Source organism: Scyliorhinus canicula, chromosome 17 (genome assembly GCF_902713615.1).
Source record: "Scyliorhinus canicula chromosome 17, sScyCan1.1, whole genome shotgun sequence".
Lineage (NCBI taxonomy): Eukaryota > Metazoa > Chordata > Chondrichthyes > Carcharhiniformes > Scyliorhinidae > Scyliorhinus > Scyliorhinus canicula.
Window position 1 is genome coordinate 56,188,438 of NC_052162.1, and position 25,674 is coordinate 56,214,111.

Consider the following 25,674-nt stretch of genomic DNA (forward strand, 5'->3'; position numbering starts at 1 on the left):
ATAGAGTGGTCAAGAAGACATATGGCATGCTTTCCTTCATTGGAAAGGGATATTGAGTACAAGAGTTGGCAGGTCATGTTACAGTTGTATAAGACTTTGGTTCGGCCACATTTGGAATACTGCATACAGTTCTGGTCTCCACATTACCAAAAGGATATGGATGCTTTGGAGAAGGTGCAGACGAGGTTCACCAGGATGTTGCCTGGTATGGAGGGTGCTAGCTATGAAGAGAGGTTGAGTAGATTAGATTATTTACATTAGAAAGATGGAAGTTGAGGGGGGATTTCATTGAGGTCTACAAAATCATGAGAGATATAGACAGAGTGGATAGGAAGAAGCTTTTTCGCCCCCAGAGTGGGGGACTCAATTACTAGGGCTACGAGTTCAAGGTGAGAGGGGAAAGGTTTCAGGGAGATATACGCGGAAAGTTCTTTACGCAGAGGGTGGTGGGTGCCTGGAACGCATTGTCGTCAAAGGTGGTAGAGGTGGGCATGATAGCGTCATTTAAGATGTATCTAGACATACACATGAATGGGCAGGGAGCAGAGGGATACAGATCCTTAGAAAATAGGCGACAGTTTTAGATAGAGGATCTGGATCGGCAGAGGTTTGGAGGGCCGAAGGGCCTGTTCCTGTGCTGTAATTTTTCTTTGTTCTAATGCATCCACTAAAATCTTCAACCACCCTCCACTTGCTGTCCACAATTAGTAACCGCACAACGTCAGGCTACATGGTGCAAGGAAATTAGCCAGTGATAAATTTGGGTACCTGTGTTCAGTTAAAGATATTTCTGTTTGAGTGTATGTAACCCACTGTAGTTGTACAAATAAGGTTTTATTCAAACCAAAAACACAGAGACCAAAGTAATGACAACATAGCACCTGACCTGATGTCAAAGAATTGCACATTGTGAACTTGCCAACTTTCTGTACTATAGTGGAAATTTTCAGATGGCAAAAATGGGAAATCTATTAGACGTGAAGGCTGACAAGTCCCCAGGACCAGATGACCTGCATCCTGGGATTTTAACAGCAGTGGCTGCAGAGTAGTAGATGCATTGGCTATAATCCAAAATTTCAGATTCTGGAAGGGTCTTTGTGGATTGGAAAATAGCTAACATAAATACCTTTATCCAAGAAAGGAGGGAGGCAGGAAGCCATGAAGAATAGGCCAGTTAACCTGACATCCATCATTGGGAAATTGTTAAGACTCCATTCCAAAGTAGGTCATAGCAGGATACTTTAGAAAATCATAACTTGATCAGGCAAAGTCAACATGGGTTTGGGAATGGGCAATTAAGTTCAACTGATTTATTAGAGTTTTTGAAGTACCAAGCAAAGTGGATAAAGAGGAACATGTAGAAGTGATGTGCCTGGATTTCTAGAAGACATTTGATAAAGATGCCACATCAAAGGTTACTACACGGGATTACTTGGTGTAAGGGGTAACATATTGACATGGATAAAGGATTGGTTGGCTAACAGAAAGCTGAGAGAAGAGATAATTGGGTTTTTCTTTGGGTTGTCAGACTGTGAAAAACGGAGTGTCACAGGGATCAGTGTTGAAGTTCCAATTATTTGCAATCTACATCAATGATTTGGATGAAGGGGCCGAATGTATGGTAGCTAAAGCTGCCGATGACACTAAGATAGGTAGGAAAGCAAGTTGCCAAGAGGAGGTAAACGGCCCTCAAAAGGATATAAACAGGTTAAATGAGTGGGCAAAAATCTGGCAGATGCAGTATAAGGAGGGAATATGTGAACTTGTCCACTTTGGCAGAAAGAATTTTTAAAATATATACTACTTAAATAGGCAGAGATTGCAGAAAGAGCTGGGTATCTTGGGACATGAATCATGAAAACTGAATATGTAGGTACATCAAGTGATTAAGAAGGCAAATGGAATGTTGTTGTTTATTGCAAACGGAATGGAATATAAAAGTAGAGAGGTTTTACTGCAGCTGTACGTCTTTGAGGAGACCACATCTGGAATAAGATGCAGTTTTGGTCTCAATTGAAAAAAATGTATAATTGCTTTGAATGCAGTTCAGAAAAGGTTCGCTCTACTCAACCCTGGGCTTAAGTTGAACAAATACATATTGATCTTATTGAAACACATCAGATACTGAGGGGATTTGATAGAGTAGATACCAGGAGGTTATTTACAATTGTGGGACACACTAGAACCAGGGGACACAGTTTAAGAATAGAGCGGTCCACCACTGAAGATGGAAATGAGAAATATTAGTCTGTGGAATTTTCTTCCCAGAAAGCAGTGGATGCTGGGTTAAGAATTTATTCAAGGCAACAAACAGCATGGTGGCACAGTGGGTAGCACTTCTGCCTCACAGCACCAGGGAACAGGGTTCAATTACAGCCTTGGGAGACGGTGTGAAGTTTGCACTTGTGTTGTGACTCCAGGATGGGCTGGACTCCGGGATGAGCTGGGATTGATATCGTAAAAAAGATCAGGAGCTGCAAATTATCTCGGAGCAAGGTTCCTGAACGTGGATTGAAAATTAAGCTTCTACACGTTAAATTAGCAGAGGCAACTTGCCATTCCTAGCCAGACTGCCCAAGTTGATTTGAAATACATTTCAAAAGAATTAATATCTTACATACCAACACAGTTATCACAAACACTACAGTGGGATGCCCGAGGCGGACGGAATATCTTGCATGTGTAGCAATATTTCAACTTGATAATCTGGTTGTTGATCTGAATATCTTTGATTCTTGGCGGTGGTCGCTGGCCTGCTGGGACATTCCCATTGGCTGCCTCTGGAGATTATGATAAACAAGCACATACATTAGGTAACAGCATCAAATTTTTTTTAAAAACGTTACAATGGCAATTTAAATTTTATATTAAAAAAGATCAATTAGAGAACAGGGTAATTCATTTGGTGGCGTAGTGGAGTAGATGTTAATAGCACAGATCCACCAACCACCTCCAAATTAGAAATCAGCACTCGGATTTTCACTCAACTAGATCCAAAATAACTTGTTTATTGAGATATAACTAAATTACTGTAGCACCTATGAAGATGCAATGTTCATTTTGTGTTGTCGTGAAATCAATTTTCAGCACATGGATTTTAATTTATTGCAAAATCCCATCCATACTGAAAAGAATCGGAGCTCCACAAAATCAGGCTCTCTACCAAGGCAATACCTTCAGGAGAGGAACGGGGTGGGGGAAGGAATATTATTTGATCACGTGACCATAAGACAGGTTAACAGCACTCAAAACAATTACAACAAAAGGATCTTAAAGATAAATCCTTGCTTGTAAAGGAAATCAGCAAACATATTCACAGGGTGGAACATCCATTAACAAGACAGAAAAGGATTTGGGGTTCAATTATTGATCATTCATTGAAAGGTTCAATTCTTTGATTAGCTTTACCAATACTGAACAAGATATAAACTCAAGACTTCAAGAAGTTATTTGAAGACATGAAAACTAAAAAAAAGGCAAAAACATCTTTTTTAAAAGAAGCTGACCACCACAAATTACAGCAAACACAAGTGATTGCCTGAAAGTGCAATGGGGCAAATCGCATATAACAAGGGGGAAAGAAACACAAGTACTTAGAGCCTAAATGTGTTAAAAAGCTTCAAAGGTTAAAAAACTCAATTTTTGTATGGCAGCAGGGCAGGTCTGAGGCATGTTTCCCGCCAATTCTCTCTAGAAAACATTGGTTTTCACAACATTTGTACATTCCAACCTACTGGAAGATGAACCAATTTTAATGTTTAGTCTAAAAAGCACAGGACATTTATTTGCTCAATTTCAATGAGTCAAAGAGGTCTGTAGCCCACCGTGTCTACACCTGGAAAAAAAAACACCTCACTATTCTAATCCCATTTTCCAGCACTTGGACCTAGAGCCGTGTAGACATTGGCATCGCAGGTGCACATCTAAATACTTCTTAAAATATTATGAGGGTCTCTGCCTCCACCACTCATTCAGGCAATCAGTTCCAGACTCCCACCACCCTTTGGGTGAAAGCATTTTTCCTCACATCCCCTCCAAATCTCCTGCCCCCCCCCCTCCTCCTCTCCCCCCCCCCCCCCCCCCCCCCCGCCCCCCCCTTAAATTTATGGCCCCTGGTCATTAATTCTACCACCAAGGGGAAAGCTATTCCCCTCATAATTTTATACATCTCAAGCATGTCCCCCCTCAGTCTCCTCTGTTCCAAGGAAAACAACCACATCTATCCAATTTTTCTTCAGAAGTGAAACTCTCCATTCCTGGAAAATCTCTTCTAGAACATAGAATGATACAGCGCAGTACAGGCCCTTCGGCCCTCGATGTTGCACCGACATGGAAAAAAAAACTAAAGGCCATCTAACCTACACTATGCCCTTATCATCCATATGCTTATCCAATAAACTTTTAAATGCCCTCAATGTTGGCGAATTCACTACTGTTGCAGGTAGGGCATTCCACGGCCTCACCACTCTTTGCGTAAAAAAACCTACCTCTGACCTCTGTCCTATATCTATTACCCCTCAATTTATGGCTATGTCCCCTCGTGCTAGCCACCTCCATCCGCGGGAGAAGGCTCTCGCTGTCCACCCTATCTAACCCTCTGATCATTTTGTATGCCTCGATTAAGTCACCTCTTAACCTTCTTCTCTCTAATGAAAACAACCTCAAGTCCATCATAAGATTTTCCCTCCATACCAGGCAACATCCTGGTAAATCTCCTCTGCACCCGTTCCAAAGCTTCCACGTCCTTCCTATAATGAGGTGACCAGAACTGTACGCAATACTCCAAATGCGGCCGTACCAAAGTTTTGTACAGCTGCAACATGACCCCATGGCTCCGGAACTCAATCCCTCTACCAATAAAGGCCAACACACCATAGGCCTTCTTCACAACCCTATCAACCTGGGTGGCAACTTTCAGGGATCTATGTACATGGACACCGAGATCCCTCTGCTCATCCACACTACCAAGAATTTTACCATTAGCCAAATATTCCGCATTCCTGTTATTCTTTCCAAAGTGAATCACCTCACACTTCTCCACATTAAATTCCATTTGCCACCTCTCAGCCCAGCTCTGCAGCTTATCTATGTCCCTCTGTAACCTGCAACATCCTTCCGCACTGTCTACAACTCCACCGACTTTAGTGTCGTCTGCAAATTTACTCACCCATCCTTCTGCGCCCTCCTCTAGGTCATTTATAAAAATTACAAACAGCAACGGCCCCAGAACAGATCCTTGTGGTACGCCACTCGTAACTGAACTCCATTCTGAACATTTCCCATCAACTACCACTCTCTGTCTTCTTTCAACTAGCCAATTTCTGATCCACATCTCTAAATTACCCTCAATCCCCATCCTCCGTATTTTCTGCAATAGCCGACCGTGGGGAACCTTATCAAACGCTTTACTGAAATCCATATACACCACATCAACTGCTTTACCCTCGTCTACCTGTTCAGTCACCTTCTCAAAGAACTCGATAAGGTTTGTGAGGCATGACCTACCCTTCACAAAACCATGCTGACTATCCCTAATCATATTATTCCTATCTAGATGATTATAAATCGTATCTTTTATAATCCTCTCCAAGACTTTACCCACCACAGACGTTAGGCTCACCTGCCTATAGTTACCGGGGTTATCTCTACTCCCCTTCTTGAACAAAGGGACCACATTTGCTATCCTCCAGTCCTCTGGCACTATTCCTGTAGCCAATGATGACCTAAAAATCAAAGCCAAAGGCTCAGCAATCTCTTCCCTGGCTTAACAGAGAATCCTAGGATAAATCCCATCCGGCCCCGGGGACTTATCTATTTTCACCTTGTCCAGAATTGCCAACACTTCTTCCCTACGCACCTCAATGCCATCTATTCTAATAGCCTGGGTCTCAGCATTCTCCTCCACAATATTATCTTTTTCCTGAGTGAATACTGACGAAAAGTATTCATTTAGTATCTCGCTTATCTCCTCAGCCTCCACACACAACTTCCCACCACTGTCCTTGACTGGCCCTACTCTTACCCTAGTCATTCTTTTATTCCTGACATACCTATAGAAAGCTTTTGGGTTTTCCTTGATCCTACCTGCCAAAGACTTCTCATGTCCCCTCCTTGCTCGTCTCAGCTCTCTCTTTAGATCCTTCCTCGCTTCCTTGTAACTATCAAGCGCCCCAACTGAAACTTCATGCCTCATCTTCACATAGGCCTCCTTCTTCCTCTTAACAAGAGATTCCACTTCTTTGGTAAACCACGGTTCCCTCGCTCGACCCCTTCCTCCCTGCCTGACTGGTACATACTTATCAAGAACATGCAATAGCTGTTCTTTGAACAAGCTCCACATATCCAGTGTGCCCAACCCTTGCAGCCTACTTCTCCAACCTACACATCCTAAGTCATGTCTAATGGCATCATAATTGCCCTTCCCCCAGCTATAACTCTTGCCCTGCGGGGTATACTTATCCCTTTCCATCACTAACGTAAAGGTCACCGAATTGTGGTCACTGTTTCCAAAGTGCTCACCTACCTCCAGATCTAACACCTGGCCTGGTTCATTACCCAAAACCAAATCCAATGTGGCCTCGCCTCTTGTTGGCCTGTCAACATATTGTGTCAGGAAACCCTCCTGCACACATTGTACAAAAAACGACCCATCTAATGTACTCGAACTATATCTTTTCCAGTCAATATTTGGAAAGTTAAAGTCTCCCATAACAACTACCCTGTTACTTTCGCTCTTTTCCAGAATCATCTTCACCATCCTTTCCTCTACATCCCTAGAACTATTAGGTGGCCTATAGAAAACTCCCAACAGGGTGACCTCTCCTTTCCTGTTTCTAACCTCAGCCCATACTACCTCGGAAGAAGAGTCTCCATCTAGCATCCTTTCTGCCACCGTAATACTGTCCTTGACTAGCAGCGCCACACCTCCCCCTCTTTTGCCCCCTTTTCTGAGCTTACTAAAACACCTAAACCCCGGAACCTGCAACAACCATTCCTGTCCCTGCTCTATCCATGTCTCTGAAATGGCCACAACATCAAAGTCCCAGGTACCAACCCATGCTGCCAGTTCCCCTACCTTATTTTGTATACTCCTGGCATTGAAGTAGACACACTTCAAACCACCTACCTGAACACTGGCTCCCTCCTGCAAAGTCAAATCTGTGCTCCTGACCTCTGTACTCTCAATCTCCCGTACCCCAAAACTACAATCCAGGTTCCCATGCCCCTGCTGAATTAGTTTAAACCCCCCCCTCTTCTGTGCCCTTTCTAGTAATGCCTCCTCTCGTGTAAATTCCAGGACGTCACACAATATTCTAGCTGTGGCCTAACCAACATTTTATACAGTTCCAGCATAACTTCATGTTTTGTTGTACAGTACTTCAAAACAGTCTCTCTGCAGTAATTGATTTATTACTGAAAATAAATATATATTTTATTTTAACCTGCTGGGCAACAATTCGATATTCAAATCGGATCCAGGACAATTCAGCCAGAGGTGTGGGTACATTTACAATTTTGCATACGCCTTTCAAATCCTATCCTGATTCACTTCCTTATGCCTGTTGGTAGATTTCATGGGGATGATGGAAAAAGGCTTGTTAGACATCAGGGATGTTATATTCTATCAATTAGACATTGTTGGATTTCACAATTGATCCGTATCCTGTTACTTTTGTAAGTAACTGATTACTTCATCACTTATTCCAGTAGCTAAAACATTCACTTCCCTGCAAGTGTTTTTTTAAATAAATTTAGAATACCCAATTATTATTTTTTTTAATTAAGGGGCAATTTAGCATAGCCAATCCACCTAGCCTGCACATCTTTGGGTTGTGGGGGTGAAACCCAAGCAGATATGGGAGAATGGACAGTGACCCAGGGCCGGAATTCGAACCTGGGTCGTCAGAGCTGCAATCCCAGTGCTATCCACTGCGCCACATGCCGCCCACTACTTCGCTGCAAGTTTTAACATTCTGTTCACTCAAATCTCTGCTCGGTCAATGGAGACAATGGTGGGAGGGCAAAGTATTACAGAGCAATACTAATTGGGATTTGATAGTCAGGGGCACAGATAGGCGCTTCTGTGGTCACAAAAGAGATTCCAGGATGGGGTGTTGCCTCCCTGGTGCCAGTGTCATGGATGCCTCTGAGCAGATACAGGACATCCTGAAACGGGAGGGCAAGCAGGCAGATATCCTTGTCCACATTAATACAAAGGACTTGGGCAGGAAAAGCAACAAGGTCCCGCAAAGCCATTCCAGGGAGTTAGGTAGTATGTAAAAAGCAGGACCTCTAGGGTAGTCATTTCAGGATTACTTCCCGTGCCACGTGCTAGTGACGCTAGGAACCGAGAGATACTACAGTTGAACATGTGGCTAAAGAGCTGGTGTAGGACAGAGGGCTTCAGACATGTGGATCATTGGGATGTCTTCCAGGGAAGATGGGACATATACAAGCAGGATGGGTTGCACTGAAACTGGAGGGACACCAATATCCTGGCCGGGAGGTTTGCAAAGAGAGAGAGCAGGCAGAGGGAAGTCGCTGATCTCAGTGGGTCTGGAATGCATTACTTCAACGCAAGAAGTATTACAGGTAAGACGGATGAGCTTGGATTAACATGGGGAATTATGCTGTTGTTGCTATTACGGAGACATGGTTAAAGGAGGGACAGGACTTTCAGCTCAATGTTCCAGAATACCAATGTTTTAGACAAGACAGAGGGGTAGTAGAAAGGATGGTGGGGTTGCATTACTTGTTAGGGAACATATCACAGCTGTGACGATGGAGGATATCTTGGAGTGAGGCATTATGGGAAGAGCTCACGAATAGGAAGGGTGCACTCAAAATTTTGGGGTTTTACTATAGGCCTCCCAACAGCCAGCAGGATAGAGGAACAGATGTGTAGTTAGACTCCGCGAAACTGTGAAAGAATCAGAGTTGTTGTGGTGGATGATTTTAATTTCCCCCATACTGACTGGGGCTCCCCGAGTACCAGAGGTTCGGGTGGAGAGCAATTTTTTGGGTGTGTCCAGGAAGGTTTTTTGAAACAATATGTTGATAGTCCAACCTGGGAGGGGGGAATTACTGGGCCTAGTACTGGGGAATGAGCGCGGCTAGGTGACCAAAGTTTCAGTAGGGAAACATTTTGAAAATAGTGATCACAATTCCATAAATATACGAATACTCATGGATAAGGGCAAGAGTGATCCTCGCATGAGGTTGCTAAATTGGGCGAAAGCCAACCACAACAGAGTTTGGCAAGACCTGGAGAATGTGGATTGAGAGCGGCTGTTTGAGGTTAAATCCACATTCGATATGCGGGAGTCTTTTAAAGACCAGTTGATTAGAGTGCAGGTCAAGCATGTCCCTGCTAAAATCAAGGACAGAACTGGCAGGATTAGGGAACCATGCATGACAGGGGAAACTGTGAAACTAGTCAAAAAGAAAAATATACACAGGTCTAGGCAACTAAAAACAGACAAAGCTTTTCAAGAATTTAGAGAAAGTAGGAACAAACTCAAATGGGAGTTGGGAGGGCTAAGAGGCCAGGAAATGTCAACAGCAAGCAGGGTCAAGAAAAATCCCAGGGCCTTTTACACATATAAAAGAAGAGGGTAGCTGGGGAAAGAATAGGCCCACTCAAGGACGAAGGAGCGAAGTTATGCATGGAGTCAGATGAAGTGGGCGAGATCCTTAATGAATGCTTTGCATCGGTATTCACCAACGAGAGGGACGTGACCGATATTGAGGTTAGGGATGGGTGTGAATGCTCTTGGATATGTCAAAATAATGAAGGAGGAAGTGTTGGATATCTTAAAATGCATTAAGGTAGATAAGTCCCCTGGGCCGGATGGGACATATTCCAGGTTTCTGTGGGAGACAAGAGAGGAAATAGCTGGGTCCTTAACAGATATCAGTGCATCATCTTTGACCATAGGTGGGGTTCCAGAGGACTGGAGAATAGCCAATGTTGTCCCTTTGTTTAAGAAGGGAAGCTGGGATAATCCAGTTAATTATAGGCTGGTGAGCCTGATGCGAGTGGTGGGAAAACTGTTGGAGAAGACACTGAGGGACAGATTTATTCACATTTGGATGCAAATGGACTTGTTAATGATAGGCAGCATGGTTTTGTACAGGGATGGTCATGCCTTACCAACTTGATAAGAGCTTTTTTTTGAGGTGGTGACAAAATGAATTAATGAGGGATAGACTGTGGGTGTCTCTACATAGACTTTAGTAAGACATTTGACAAGGTCCCTCATGGCAGACTATACAAAAGGTAAAGTCGCATGGGATTTGGGATGGGCTGTCTCGATGGATAGAGATCTGGCTTGGGAGGAGGAGACAGAGTAACAGCAGAAAATCTGGATTAGCAACTTTGTAGATAACACTAAAATAGTGGAGTTGCAGATAGTGAAGGGGACTGTCAGAGAATACAGCAGAATATAGATAGATTGCAGAGTTGGGCAGAGAAATAGCAGATGGAGTTCAATCCCGACAAATGCAAGGTTATGCATTTTGGAAGATCAAATTGGTATCAATTATATAGTAAATGACAGAACGCTTAGGAGCATTGATATACAGAGGGATCTAGGCGTTTAGGTCCATAGTTCCATGAAAGTGGCTATGCAGATGGATACAGTAGTCAAGAAAACACACAGCATGATTGCCTTCATCAGCCGGGGCACTGAGTACAAGAGTTGGCAGGTCGTGTTAAAGTTGTAAAAACTTTAGTTAGTGACATTTGGAATATTGCATTCTGGTCACCACACAACCAGGGTGCCGATGCTCTGGAGTGAGTGAAAAGAAGGTTTACCAGGATGTTGTCTGGTTGGGAGGGTGTTAGCTATGAGGAGAGGTTGAATAAACTCGGATTATTTTTATTGGAAAGACGGAGGCTGATGGGAGGCCTGATTGAGGTCTACAAAACTATGAGAGGTATGGACAGGGTGAATAGTCAGAAGCTTTTTCCCCCCAGGGTGGAAGACTCTATTGCAGGAAGGCACAGGTTCAAGGCGAGAGGGGAAAGTTTATGGGAGATATGCGAGGAAAGTTTTCATAAAGAGGGTCGTGATTGCCTGGAATACTTTGCCAGTGGAGGTGGTGGAGACAGGCACAATAGCAACATTCAAAATGCATCTTGATAGACACAGACGGGGAACAGAGGGATACAGATCGTTTGGGCAATAAATAATATGTCTAAACAAGGAATCTGGATCGGTGCAGACTTGTTTGGCCGTAGGGCCCGTTCCTATGCTGTAATGTCTTTTGTTCTTTGGCACATTTTTTCCCACCCTGCAAACTGGGTTCAGAGGCATACCATTTTACCCAATGCTTCGAATTCTTCCTCACCCCCAAATTAATTCAACAAGACCAACTTTTAAGCCTCTCCGATCAAGTGCAAATACTCTTCCACACCCGCCCCTCTGCCTACCACCACTCACCCTGCAATGCACTCAGTCCGCTTCAGGTTTGTATAAATGCTTCTCTCCCAGAGAAAAATCCCTCATCACCCTCCAACACACAAGTGAAATCTATTGTTCTGATCATTATTTAGAAAACTAGGGTGGGTTGGAGGTGATTGAGAAACATGAGAAAGATCTCTGTAAAGGGTAATCCAACAAGACTGAATAAGAGTAAATATGGCATTTAAATGAAAATAAATGTTAACGCAAAATTTATGGCTATAAAGCGGTCTGTGAACGGTGCAGGGGGCATGGATAGTGAGCAAGATCAACAAGAGTATATGCAAGGACTACTTGGTTAACAATTTGCTTGGGAAATGATAATGAATTAAACATTTTGGCAAAGGGGGCGGGATTGCATTGTTAGTAAGGAGTGAAGTTAAATCGATAGCAAGAAACGATATAGGATCAGAAGGCATAGAATCTCTGTGGGAAGAGTTGAGGAATCGCAAAGGTAAAAAGACCCAGTTGGGAGTTATGTACAGGCCCCCTAGCAGTAATCAGGATGTGGGGCAGAAAATAAATCAGGAGATAGAAAAGGCATATAAAAAAAGGCAATATTACAATAATCATGGGGGACTTCAATATGCAGGTGGACTGGGAAAATCAGGTTGGTAGTGGATCCCAAGAAAAGGAATTTGTGGAACTTCCAAGATGGTTTTCGAGCAGCTTGTGACAAAGCCTACTAGGCAACAGGCAATTCTGTATTTGGTGATGTGTAATGTGGCAGACTTAATTGGGAAACTTAAGGTGAAGGAACCCTTAGGGAGCAGTGACCACAATATGATAGAATTTACCCTGCAGTTTGAGGGGGAGAAGCTGCAATCAGATGTAACGGTCTTACAATTAAATAACTACAAAGGCATGAGGGAGGTGCTGGACAGAGATGATTGGAAAAGGAGCCTAGCAGGGAAGACAGCGGAACAGCAATGGCAGGAGTTTTGAGTTATTAGGTACGCACAACAGAAATGCATCCCAAGGAGGAGGAAACATGCCAACAGGAGGACAAGGCATCCATAGCTGATGAGGGTGATCAAGGACAGCATGAAAGCTAAAGAAAAGGCATACAAAGTGGCAAAGATAAGTGGAAGCTAGACGATTTGGAAGTCTTTAAAAGCGAGAAGAGGACAACTAAAAAAGCAATAAGTGGGGGAGAAGATGAAGTACGAGTGCAAGCTAGCTTGTAATATCAAGGAAGATAGGAAGAGTTTTTTTCCAATATATAAAAAGGTAAGAGAGCCAAAAATTGACATTGGACCACTGGAAATGTGGCTGGAGAAGTAATAATAGGAAACAAAGAAATAGCAGACAAAATGAATAATTACTTTGCATCAGTCTTCATGGTGGAAGGCACCAGTGGGATGCCAGAGCTCCAGAAGAACCAAGGGGCAGAGGCGAGTGCAGTGACCATTACTAAGGAGAAGGTTCTGGGGGAACTGAAAGGTCTGAAGGTGGATAAGTCACCTTGACTGAATGGACTACACCCCAGACTTCTAAAAGAGATAGCTGGGGAAATTGTGGAGGCATTGGTGATGATCTTTCAGAAATCACTAGAGGCAGGAAGGGTCCAGAGGACTGGAAAGTAGCTAATATAACACCCCTGTTTAAGAAGGGAGGGAGGCAGAAGGCGGGATATTATAGGCTGGTTAGCCTGACTTCGGTCATTGGTAAGATTTTAGAGTCTGTTATTAAAGATGAGATCGCGAAGTACTTGAAAGTGCCTGGTAAAATAGGACTGAGTCGGCATGGCTTGGTCAAAGGGAGGTCGTGTCTGACAAATCTGTTAGAATTTTTGAGGTGGTAGCAAGGAAGTTAGACAAAGGAGAACCAGTGGACGTGATTTATTTAGATTTCCAGAAGGCCTTTGATAAGTGCCGCATAGGAGATTGTTAAATAAATTAAAAGCCCATGGTGTTAAGGGTAAGATCCTGGCATAGAGGGGATTGGCTGACTGGCAGAAGGTGGGGATAAAGGGGTCTTTTTCAGGATGGCAGCCGGTGAGTAGTGGTGTGCCTCAGGGGTCTGTGCTGAGGCCACAACTTTTCACAATATACATAAATGACCTGGAAGAAGGAACTGAAGGCACTGTTGCTAAGTTTACAAGAGGGCTGCAAAAGGATTTGGACAAGCGAGGAGAGTGGCCAATGAAGTGGCAAATGAAATACAATGTGGAAAAGTGTGAGACTATGCACTTTGGAAGGAGGAATTTAGGTAGACTATTTTCTAAATGGGAAATGCTTAGGAAATCAGAAGCACAAAGGGATTTGGAGTCCTTGTTCACTATTCTCTTAATGTTAATGTGCAGGTTCAGTCGGCAGTTAAGGCGGCAAATGCAATGTTAGCATTCATGTCAAGAGGTCTAGAATACAAGACCAGGGATGTACTTCTGAGGCTGCATAAGGCTCTAGTCAGACAACATTTGGAGTATTGTGAGCAGTTTTGGGCTCTGTATCTAAGGAAGGATGTGCTGGTCTTGGAAAGGGTCCAGAGGAGGTTCACAAGAATGATCCCTGGAATGAAGAACTTGACGTATGAGGAACGGTTGAGGACTCTGGGTCTGTACCTGTCGGAGTTTACAAGGATGAGAGGGGGGAATCTTGTTGAGACTTGCAGGATAATGCGAGGCCTGGATAGAGTGGACATGGAGAGGATGTTTTCACTTGCAGAAAAAACTGGAACCAGAGGACACCATCTCAGACTAAAGGAACAATCCTTTAAAACTGAGATGAGAAGGAATTTCTTCAGCCAGCCAGAGGATGGTGAATCTGTGGAACTCTTTACCACAGAAGGCTGTGGAGGCCAAATCACTAGAGTGTCTTTAAGACAGAGTTAGATAGGTTCTGGATTAATAAGGGGATCAGGGGTTATAGGGAGAAGGCAGGAGAATGGGGATGAGAAAATATCAGCCATGATTGAATGGCGAAGCAGACTCGATGGGCCGAGTGGCTTAATTCTGCTCCTAGGTCTTATGGTCTTCTTATTTTGTTACACAGGATTGCTGTCAAAAGATAGTCATGCAAAACAACTGTTTCAACTGCAAACATTTCTACATTACCCTTAAAAGAAATGTTGACAATTTATTACATAGACAATGCTGTTCTTTTAACTAGTAAATATTTACATGGTTGGTTGTTCATTTTACTTCTGTGAATTATTGCACCGATCAGGCAAAATATTAAATAAATGGCAATTTGAATGCAAGGTACAATTTTAGCACCGTCAGCAACCCATGTGATTAAAAATAAATTGTGCTACAAGAAAAGCCTATCCACAATTAACTATTATTTCTGCTTCATGCTGACATTCTGTCAGAGAGTAACTGTGGTCCACAATCAGCAGCAATTTAATGAAGCAGGTCGTTCAACACAAGGTCACATAAAATGGAGTTTATTCGATTTCTGACCTACCAACCTCGGCAGTTTCATTTGCTTCAAAATCTACTTTTGGACATTTTCCAAAAAACAGCCATTTATTCAACCACCATTACCACATATGAACATTATGCACAAGAAGAATGAGAATGAGAAATAGTGTGGAGCCTGCCTAATGTCTTTAGGTTACTGCTAAAATGTTTGACACTGGGGTACATTTGCCACTTCACCACATGCACAGTAAGCTGGCAGACCAAGCTGGCATTGTAATTTATTGGAATAAAAATCAGGCAGGTTCAATGACAGATGGCCAATCTGCTCCTTCAGCTTATCACCCAGGTGGTGGACATGCAAATCTACTGCAATTAAAAAGAAAACTTAGCAGGAGTAGTTCGCAAAAACATCGCACCATAACTAGAGAAATTAACAGAAGGGGAAAAAAAAACAATGATTTTGAGCTTCACGGTCAGAATTGCCAACTGTTGAAAAAGTCTAGAATCCATGAAGCGTACACTACTGATTCTACCACCCTCTGGGATGGCACTAGGACAGCTCTGTTGACAGCACTTGTGCCACTTTCTTGACTTGCCAAGGGTGGCAGGTGTTCAACTTCGATGACTGACAGAAAAGGTCACCTCTAATCAGCAGAAACAATTTTGTCAGTAATTCAGTTTCTCCATAACCAGGCATTAATAATTGCAGCTCCTTCAAATTAAATTCAAAAAGGTAGCACTCCAAATTAGTCATTTTCTTACAAAAATATAAAATGTTACATTTCTTCCACCTTATTGCAGGCTACCCAAACCCAGAATCTTGAACCATACTGGACTTTGGCAAAACCCTGGGGTGGTCTGGGTGCAGCAGTTCCTCATATAGGCATCCTAGTTTACTGTATAATCACAAAGAAAGGTTTAATTGCAAAAAAAGTGTTGCGATTACGTGCAATAACACAAGACTGTCTATTCCACTGCAGCCAGCATCTTACCTGCCTTGGGCACCCCTCCCTTCAGTCATCTTGGGCGGAATTCTCCGAGCCCCCCCCCCACTGGGGCCAGCGTCAATCCCGCCCCCGCCCTGTCCCCCGAATACTCTGCCCCCCCCCCCCCCCCCGAGATTCAGCGGGGGCGGGAATTGCGTCGCGCCGGTCGGCGGGCCCCCCACGGCGATTCTCCAGCCCGCGATGGGCCGAAGTCCCGCCGCTGACAGGCCTTTCCCACCGGCTTGGTTTAAACCACCTCTGGTACCGGCAGGTTTGGCAGCGCGGGTGAGCTCCGGGGTCCCGGGGGGGGGGGGCGATCTGACCCCAGTGGGTGCCCTCACGATGGTCTGGCCCGCAATTGGGGCTCACCGATCGGCGGGCGGGCCCGTGTCGTGGGGGCACTCTTTTTCTCCCGCCCCCGCCATGGCCTTCACCATGGCGGGGGGGGGGGGGGGGGGGGGGGGGGAAGAGACCCCCTCCACTGCACATGTGCCGGTATGACGTCAGCAGCCGCTGACGCACCGGCGCATGCGCGGACTTCCGCCGGCTGGCGAAGGCCTTTCGGCCCTGGCTGGCGGGGTGCCAAAGGCCGTTCGCGCCGGCCGGCAGAGCGGGAACCACCCCGATGCTGGCCTAGCCCCTAAAGGTGCGGAGAATTCCGGTGCGGAGAATTCCACACCTTTGGGGAGGCCCGATGCCGGAGTGGTTAACGCCACTCTGTCCCACCGGGACCCCCCACCCCGCCGGGTAGGGGAGAATCCCGGCCCTTGTGCTTGTCCCAAGTTCCCATTTGTGGCCTCCGTTGCCTCATCCCCAGGCTAAGTTTTATATTTTAGAAAGGAGTCAACTAAGAGGAAGTTAGTTATTCGGTGGGTTCAGAGTACAGGAGAAAGTAATAAAGTCTAAATTAAAGTTACTGAGCATGGATGCAAATGTGCTGAGTGTGGTAAATTCACTTATGGAAATCACAGAATTGTTATGGTGTAGGAGACCACCATTTGGCCCACCATGTCTGCACGAGCTCTTCAAATGATCATCATGACTTAAGTGCCATTCCCTTGCTTTTTCTCCATAGCCCTGCACATTACTTGAATAGAAACAATCATCTAAAGCCCTTGTTAATGCCTCGATTAACCCTGCCTCTACCACACCTGAGCCACTCATTGAGAGAGTAACATTCCCAACCTCTCCAATCTACCCTCATAATGGAGTTTCTCATCCCTGGGACCATTCTTGGAAAGCTCGCCTGACTCTCTCCAATGTGTTCACATCCTTCCTATTCTGTGGCACCCAGAGCAGTACACAGTATTTCTGCTGAGGTCCAACTAGTATCTTGTAAGTTCAACATAACCACTTTACCCATAATTAACAAGGCACAGAACACTTCATGCTTTATTAACTGCTCTCCATCTGTCCTGCCACCTTCAATGATCTATTCACATAGACATCCAAGTCCCTGTACTCCGGAACACAAATTACCCCTTATTTTCTATTGTCTCTCCATGTTCCTCCTACCAAAATGCATCACCTCACACTTCATCTGCCACCTATTTGCCCACTCCAACTTGTCTATGACCTTTTGAAGTTTTACACTGTCCTCTTCACAGTTTATAATACTTCCCAGTTTTGGGTCATCTGAAAACGTTTGCAATGGTCTCTTGTACACCAAGATCTAAATCATTAATACACATCAGGAAAAGCACAGGTTCCTAAACACAGTTCAATGGGGAACACCACACAAATCTTCCTCCAGCCTGAAAAATATCCATTGACCATTACTCTGCTGCCTAATATTCAGCCAATTTTGTATCCACGTTGCTGCCATTCACTTTATTCCTTGAGCTATAACTTCTCACATGTTTGTTGTGTGGTGCTGTATCAAATGCGTTCTGAATGTCCAGGTACACCACATCAAAAGCATCACCCTCATCAAAATATTTGGTGGTTGTCAAAGTTCTGGTTCAAAAAAGAGCAGAACTGGGTATTAAATATTCCTGGAAACAAGGGGCGGGATTCTCCCGTAACTGGCCGGATGGCCCGACGCCAACGCCAAGAGCGATGCGAACCACTATGGCGTTGGGCCGCCCGGAAGTTGCGGAATCCTCCGCACTTCCGGGGGCTAGGCCGGCGCCGGAGGGGTTGGTGCCGTGCCAGCCGCCGTCGAAGGGCCAGCGTGTCCTTGCACATGCGCAGGGGGTTTCTTCTCCGCGCCGGCCATGGCGGAGCCCTACAGAGGCCAGCGCTGAGGGAAAGAGTGCCCCCACAGCAAGGCCCACCTGCAGATCGGTGGGCCCCAATCGCGGGCCAGGCCACCGTGGGGACCAGATCCCCCACCCCAAGGACTCCGGTAGACGATCATCTAGCCAGGTCCCACCGTGATGGATTTCATGCCGGCAGGACTGGCCAAAAGCGGATGGCCTCTCGGCCCATTGGGGCCCAGAGAAATGCCAACGGCCCCCGACCGGCGGCAGAGTAGGATTCACATACACACACACACACACACACACCCCCCCCCCCCCCCCCCCGCCCCACCGAATCTCCGACCCGGCAGGGGTTCGGAGAATCCCGCCCCAGGTGTTTAGGGAAGACAGGAGAAGGAAAGAAAGGGGAAGGGATGGCCACATGGATTAAGAATAACTTTGCACTGCTGGAGAGAGTGTGTCAGAGAGGGGTCAAGGACAGACTATATGGCTTGAGCCAGGCAGCAAAAAAGAAGGCGCAATACATTCCTCAGTGTAGTCTGTAGGTCACGAACTAATGGGAAAATTTAGAGGATCAAATTTGCAAGGAAATTATAAAGGTGCGCAAGAATTATGGCTATAATGAAGGACTTGAATTATTAGAATATAGATTAGGATAGTAGTAGTGTATAAAGTGCAGAGGGGCAACAGTCCCGAAAATGTGTTGAAGAAAGTTTTCTGCAGCATTTGTGTTTCCAGTCCAAATGCAAAAGGAGGCACTTCTGGTTTTGGTTCTTGGAAATGAGATGGGCCAAGTAGATCAGGAAGGGATCATTTAGGGGACAGTGATCATTGCATCATAAGCTTCAGATCTTCGGGAACAATTCGGAGTAAAAAGAATTATATTGGGGGAAAACCAACTTTTCCCCCCAAAGAGAAGAGAATGGATCTGGCCCATATCAACTGGAATCAAAGGTTGGCAAACGAAAAGGTATCTGAACAATGGTCTACCTTTAGAGAAGAGATAGTTCAGGCCCAGACAAGGTGGGCAAGGGAAACAAAGACAGTTCCCTGGGCCAAACCATCGCTTACAAGGAAAATTAGAGATAGTGTTAGATTCAAATCAGATGCATACAATCAGATGCATACAAATTAGCAAGAAAAAGCAATAGACATGAGAATTGGAAACAGTTTAAAATTCAGCAAAGGTGAACCAAGAGATTGATTATGATGGGGAAAATATACAATATGAAAGTAAGCTTTTTTTAAAAATAAATTTAGAGTACCCAATTATTTTTCCAATTAAGGGGCAATTTAGCATGGCCAATTCACCTACTTTGCACATCTTTTTAGGTTGTTGGGGTGAGACCCATGCAGACATGGGGAGAATGCGCACACTCCACACGGACAGTGACCTGGGGCCACAATCGAACCCGGGTCCTCGGCACTGTGAGGCAGCAGTGCTAACCACTGTGCCACCACGCTGCCCAACATGAAAGTAAGCTAGTGGGAAACATTAAAACTGACTGTAAAAGTTTTTACAGGTATGCAAAGAGAAAAAGATTGATAAAAACTAATGTAGGCCCCTTAGTCAAAAATGGGGGAATTCATAACAGATACAAAGAAACGGCTGAGGAACAAAATTCGTACTTTGTTTCTGTCTACACAAAGGAAAAAATTAATAATGAACCAGAAGTTCTGAGAAACACGAGTTTTAGTGAGGAACTGAGAAACTGAGAATTAATTTGTTTGGGGGAAATTAATGGGATTGAAGGTGGATAAATCTCCAGGGCCTGATAATCTTCATCCTAGAGTACTTAAGGATATGGCCCTAGAAATAGTAGATCCATTGGTGGTCATTTTCTTTTGACTCTGGAATGGTTCCTACAGATTGGACAGTAGCTAATATAACCCCGCTATTCAAAAAGGGAGGTATAGAGAAAATAGGAAATTACAGACCATTGAGACTAACATCGGTAGTTGGGAAGTTGCTAGAGTCCATTATCAAGGGTTTCATAGCACACCATTTGGAGAGCAATGGTATAATCAGACAAAATCGGTATTGCTTTACGAAAGGGAAATTATGCTTGACAAATCCACTAGAATTCTTTGAAGATGTAACCAGTAGGGTTGGCCAGGGAGAACTGGTGGATGTGGTGTATTTAGACTTCCGACAAGATCTCACATAACCGATTACTATGTAAAGTTAAAACGCACAGGTGGTGTCTGGAAATGGTTAGAAAGCTGGTTAGCAGACAGGAAGCAAAAGGTTGGAATAAATGGATCTTTTTTCTGATTGGGAGCCAGTGCCTAGTCAGGTACCACAGGGATCTGTGCCAAGACCCCAACTGTTCACATTATATATTATTGATTGGGACGAGGGGACTAAATGTATGATCTCCAAATTTGCAGATGATTCAAAGTTGAGTGGGAGGGCGAGCTGAGAGGAGGATGCAGAGATGCTCCAGTGGGATTTGGATAGGCTGAGTGGGCATATGTAAGGCAGAGGCAGTATAATGTGGATAAATGTGAGGTTATCCACTTCAGTACCAAAAATAGGACGGTAGATTATTATGTGAATGGGTGTAAAAGAAGAGAGGTGGATACTCAGCAAGAACTTGGTGTCCTCGTGCATCGGTCACTGAACGTTACCGCGTAGGTACAGCAGGCAGTAAGGAAGACAAATGGTATGCTGCCCTTCATGGCAAGACGATTTGAGTATAGGAGTAGGTATATTTTACTGCAATTGTGTAGGCATTGGTGAGGCCGCACCTGGAGTATTATATGCAGTTTTGATGTCCTTATCCAAGGAAGAATATTCTTGCTATGGAGGGAGTTCAGCGAAGGTTTACCAGGCCGATTCCTGGCCTGTCTTATGAGGGGAGACTGACTCGGTTAGGACTATATTCATTGGAGTTTAGAAAAGAGTGAGAGAGGATCTCATAGAAACGTATACAATTCTAACAGGATTAGACAGGACAGAATCAGAATGTTCTTGGAGGGTAGGGGAGTCCAGAATCAGGGGTCATAGCTTGAGGATAAATAGGGTAAACCTTTTAGGGCTGAGGTGAGGAGAAATTTCTTCACCCAGCGAATGGTGAATCTGTGGAATTCACTACCTCAGAAAGGAGTTGAGGCCAAAACATTGCATAATTCCAAGAAGGAATTAGATAAAGCTCGTGGGCTTAAAAGGAGAGATTTGACAAAAATGTCATGAATACAAGACAAAGGCAGTGGTAACGATAGTGTTAAAGACTAAGGCAGGAACTAATGGTGACATAAAAGTCAGATTACAGAATGTGTCAATAGCAGAACAAGGGTCAACACTCTCTAAAAAACAAAATCTATAAAGGCCCTGTGGTATGGGGGGAATATTACATCGAAATGGATAACATACTTCATGGTCTGAAGTTGTCGATCTCAATGTCAAGTCCAGAAGGCTGCAAAGTGCCCAAACTGAAAGAGGTGCTGTTCCTCCAGTTTGCACTGGAACACTGTACCAGTCCAAGGGCAGAAAAGATGGTGAATTGAAATGGCAAGTGACAGGAATGGCAGTGTCATCCTCGCAGACTGAGTGCCAGCGTTCCACAAACACTTTGCCCAGTTGTGAGTGACTTCAGGATGAAAACAAAGTGGTTGCGTTCTCAATTGCCCTCTGAAATGTCGTAGTAAGACACTGCTGTTGCCACCACCTTCTCAAAGCAAATTATTGATGGGCAATAAATGCAGGCCAGTGACACTCTCATCCTGTGAATAAATAAATTAAGATTATGACCTCCCAAGTCTCTCTAACATTTTGGTCTAGAAAAGAGAACGCTGTCCTTCCCCGATGGTTGTAACCTCTCATGCCTGGCATCATTCCTGCAAATCTTAATTCTACCTTCGTTAGTGGCTGTGTGTAACATGGAGACCAAATTTATGATTATTCTAAGTGTGGTCTAACTAAGGTTCTGTGAAAATTCAACTTCCCTTCCTCTCCTTTTTTTTCCCCAGATATGCCTAATCACAAGTATCATCAGGATATTCTAATGATGATGTAAACCAGAATGTGAACTGAACCCGTAACTTCCAAGTAGACAAATGTTGCACATCACTCACTTGGTTACTTGTAAAGCTACAAGTTACAATTTGTAGTTCACACTTTAGTTATTGAAACCCGAGGTACAGAAGGGTTTGATCTTGGCCGCACCAGAAGCAGACACTTTCCAGTCGGATAGCTGAGCTTTGCTCAAGTGTGAAATCTCTGGTTAAACTTTCTCTTTTACCTGGGCAGAGAGGGCTAAATCGTAGCAACCCAGTGATCACTTCAGCTGAAATAGAAACAGAAAATGCTGAAAAAAAGTCAGGCCTGGCAGCATCTGTGGAGAGGGAAACAAAATTAATGCTTTGAGTTCGCATGACTCTTGTTCAGCTGAGGCCAACTTACCCGGCATCAACGTGGACCTAAACTTTGAACCCGCCAAGCTTATTTTATTTATATTGCTCGGTTACTACAGTGCATAATGCACTAACATAATGCCACTGGTGAAGTTAGTTTCATGCTTCTTAATTTATCTTAACATCTTTAATGTTTAACTTAAATTGCCTGAGTCATGTTCAAGAAAGTATCACAGCTAGAGTAGAGGTCAATGCTAAACAATTAAAAATATCACATATGGTAGATATGCCTGCATTCAATTTTTTTTGAGGACATCATGTAGTCATCCCTTCATGTTCAACCTTCAGCATACCGCACATAAAATTAAAACAAGACAACATTGTTATGATATCCTCAGTAAATTGTAACTTTATTTTGTTTAGAGTCGTGGATGACGAGAGTCACAGGAATGCCGATTAATAAATATTTTGTTTGTTTATTAAAATGTAACAAGGTGAACTATTAAACACCATTCCTTCACCCCAGGTTTACTTAACAGATATATGCAGATTACACAAGTTACAAAATACATTTTATATTCTAATGTTTTCATTAAGTATAGATCATGCAAGCCAATAGGCAAAATGTGGTCAGACATACCACACTCCAAGTGACAAATGCTACACAAGGTAACTTCTGTGGATTTCTCAAGAAATCCCCCAATGCTAGTCACACTCTGAGCCAACTGATCTCATTAAAACTCTGGCTTCCACAGTAGGGTCTCCAAACTCCGCTCCCCAAACAACACTTTCTCTCAGATGTCTTCACCAAGCATACACATCCAAAATTTCAACTCGAAAATTTCAATCAGGTCGGTACCTTGCAGTTCTATTTTTAAACAGGAGCTTCTCTCTGTCACTTTCCTTAACCTCAGTAAACAGTACCTTGTTCAGTTTCCCGTTATTTGTCCCTTCAACTTCAGTCTTCCTGAGGCCCCTCTTTTCATTCGCTGGTTTCCGGAACTTTGTTCTTTCGCTTCTGAGACTTGCTTTCTGCCCCTTACTCTACTGCCCTGCTGGTTTCTGAGAGTTGCTTTGTTCTTAGCTCCCTGGTTCCTACTGAACACAAATGCTTCTGTTCATCTGTGTGGCCCTCTAGTTACATCGAATCATAGAATTTACAGTGCAGGAGGCCCCTTCAGCTCATCGAGCCTACAACCGGCACTTGAAAGAGCATCCTCCTTAAGCCCTTGCCTCCACCCTATCCCCGTAACCCAATAACCCCACCAAATCTTTTTGGACACTAAGGGCAATTTAGCATGACCAATCCACCTAACCTACACTTCTTTGGACTGTGGGAGGAAACGGAGCACCTGGAAGAAACCCATACAGACACAGGAAGTGCAAACTACAGTCACCCAAGGCTGGAATAGAACCCGGGTCCCTGAAGTTGTGAGGCAGCAGTGCTACCATGCCACCCTTCGGAAGTAACATTTCTTTTAACCACTATAATTGTTTCTATGTTTAAACTCTAAATGGCAATGCAGGCAAAGTTTAAAATAAAACTAAAACTTAGCAATTCTTTCTGAACACACATGTACAGAAATACAAATTAAGCTTAAACTGATACCCTATTTCCAATATCCACAATACAAATAACAATTATTTTAAACAGATCTAATTCCCAAAAATATCTTCATGTATAGTTGAATTAAATTAATAAATTGTACAGCTAGTATTTAGAAAGCGCCTGTATATTGGATATTTCTGATCCAACTTCAGTTTTCACTAACTTAAGTTGCTTGTAGTTAAATACAGAGCTACATGTACAAAATCACACAAATACAAAGATGATATAGATTTTTACATTACTTTATACGAGACTTATCTCAGAGTATGTCAATAAAACTTAGCTTAAAATGAACTGTGGACTCTCATCTACTATAGACTGGGCTGAAGCTGTCCATAATTTTTAAAGTCATTACAAAGTTTCCATGAAAAAGTTTTCAACTTCTGAACCCAGGTTACAAAAGATATTTAACTACATTTATCCAAACAGGCAAACTGCAAACTGGAGAATAATTCCAAACTTTCAAAATTATTTTTTCACTTTCGCAGTGGAATGAAAGTGGAGCAGTTATTGAATGAAAGTCAAGAATGTTTTTGTTTCCTCTTTCCTACCTATTTCCATCTCCACAAATGCAGCCTCATCTGGTTCAGCACGTGGGAGCACACCAGGATCGCTGAAACTGGTGCGCAGTAACATTGCCATCACGAAGACGAAAAGGACAATTGCGAACACTGGAATTACAGGGGAAAGATGAATAGCCAAATACGGACACCTGTGGAGGGCAAATGAGGGAAAGAGTTAGAGATAATCAAATATTTAGGAGTTTACACCAGCATTGCAAGGAAAAGCTCCTCTGCCACCACCTCAAGCCCGAGCCCCACCAGCTAACACAATCATTAACAGAAGTAACAGTCTTGCAATACAAACATACATTAAAAACTGGTGGCAGGATAAAATTAGTGCTAAACTACAGAGTAATAGGTATGTGCGCATACACAAAGACATTCTTGTAATAAGGCAAGATGGATTATCAAAGGATCAATCTCTGGTTTTAAAATACAGTAAATGCATCAGCTTCACAGCATTATTCAAATGTGTTTTTTTAAAACAACCAAAAAAAACTCCAATGTGATTTTCAATCAGATCCCACATATATGGGCCGAAAATAATGGATCATACGCAGAAACCTAATCTCCTATGTTACCAAAATGGAATTAAATGGGCATTTGAGACTATAGGTGTGAAGGCAATAAGTCACATCAATAGGCAGCACTTGACACAAAGGTTGGGGGGGGGGGGGGGGGGGGGGCAACATCATCCTGCCAGAGGAGGGCTCTCAAACCACAGGGCATGCTATGCATCCTACTGCCTGAACATTTTTCACCTCAGATGGTGAAACAGTAGAGTCCTCACTTTCTCACCTGCCCATGCCAACCCATTATGGTTTGTGAACAAATTCAATGGCCCATTAAAAGATTTTCCAAAATGGCATACAAGCTGCCGATTTCAGCACCCACCCACCTTCCTGGTTGTGGGGATCAGGTCAGGAGAGGGCAGGAAGGTGGCTGACTAGCCACATGTCGTGCTTTACATGCTCCATGCTGAAAACAACATCTGACAGGGAGGCCATAAAAAAACAGCCCAAAACAAAAAGTTGGTTCGAGAAAATTCCATTCAAACGATTCCATTTAACTTTCATGGCAAATCTTTGTTTCCATAAATCTCACCTCCCTGTGCATGACTTCTGCCACCC

General features: G+C 43.8%; 1 protein-coding gene across 1 annotated transcript in view; it reads right to left on the reverse strand.

Moving 5' to 3' along the window:
* zdhhc9 (zinc finger DHHC-type palmitoyltransferase 9) overlaps positions 1 to 25,674 on the reverse strand; it is a 133,230-nt gene that overhangs the window by 40,545 nt on the left and 67,011 nt on the right. The window contains exons 2-3 of the mRNA XM_038774561.1: positions 24,533 to 24,693; positions 2,622 to 2,780 (exon numbers count right to left, since the gene is read on the reverse strand). Of these exons, the coding sequence (XP_038630489.1) occupies positions 2,622 to 2,780; positions 24,533 to 24,693 (320 nt within the window). The remainder of the gene's footprint in view (positions 1 to 2,621; positions 2,781 to 24,532; positions 24,694 to 25,674) is intronic.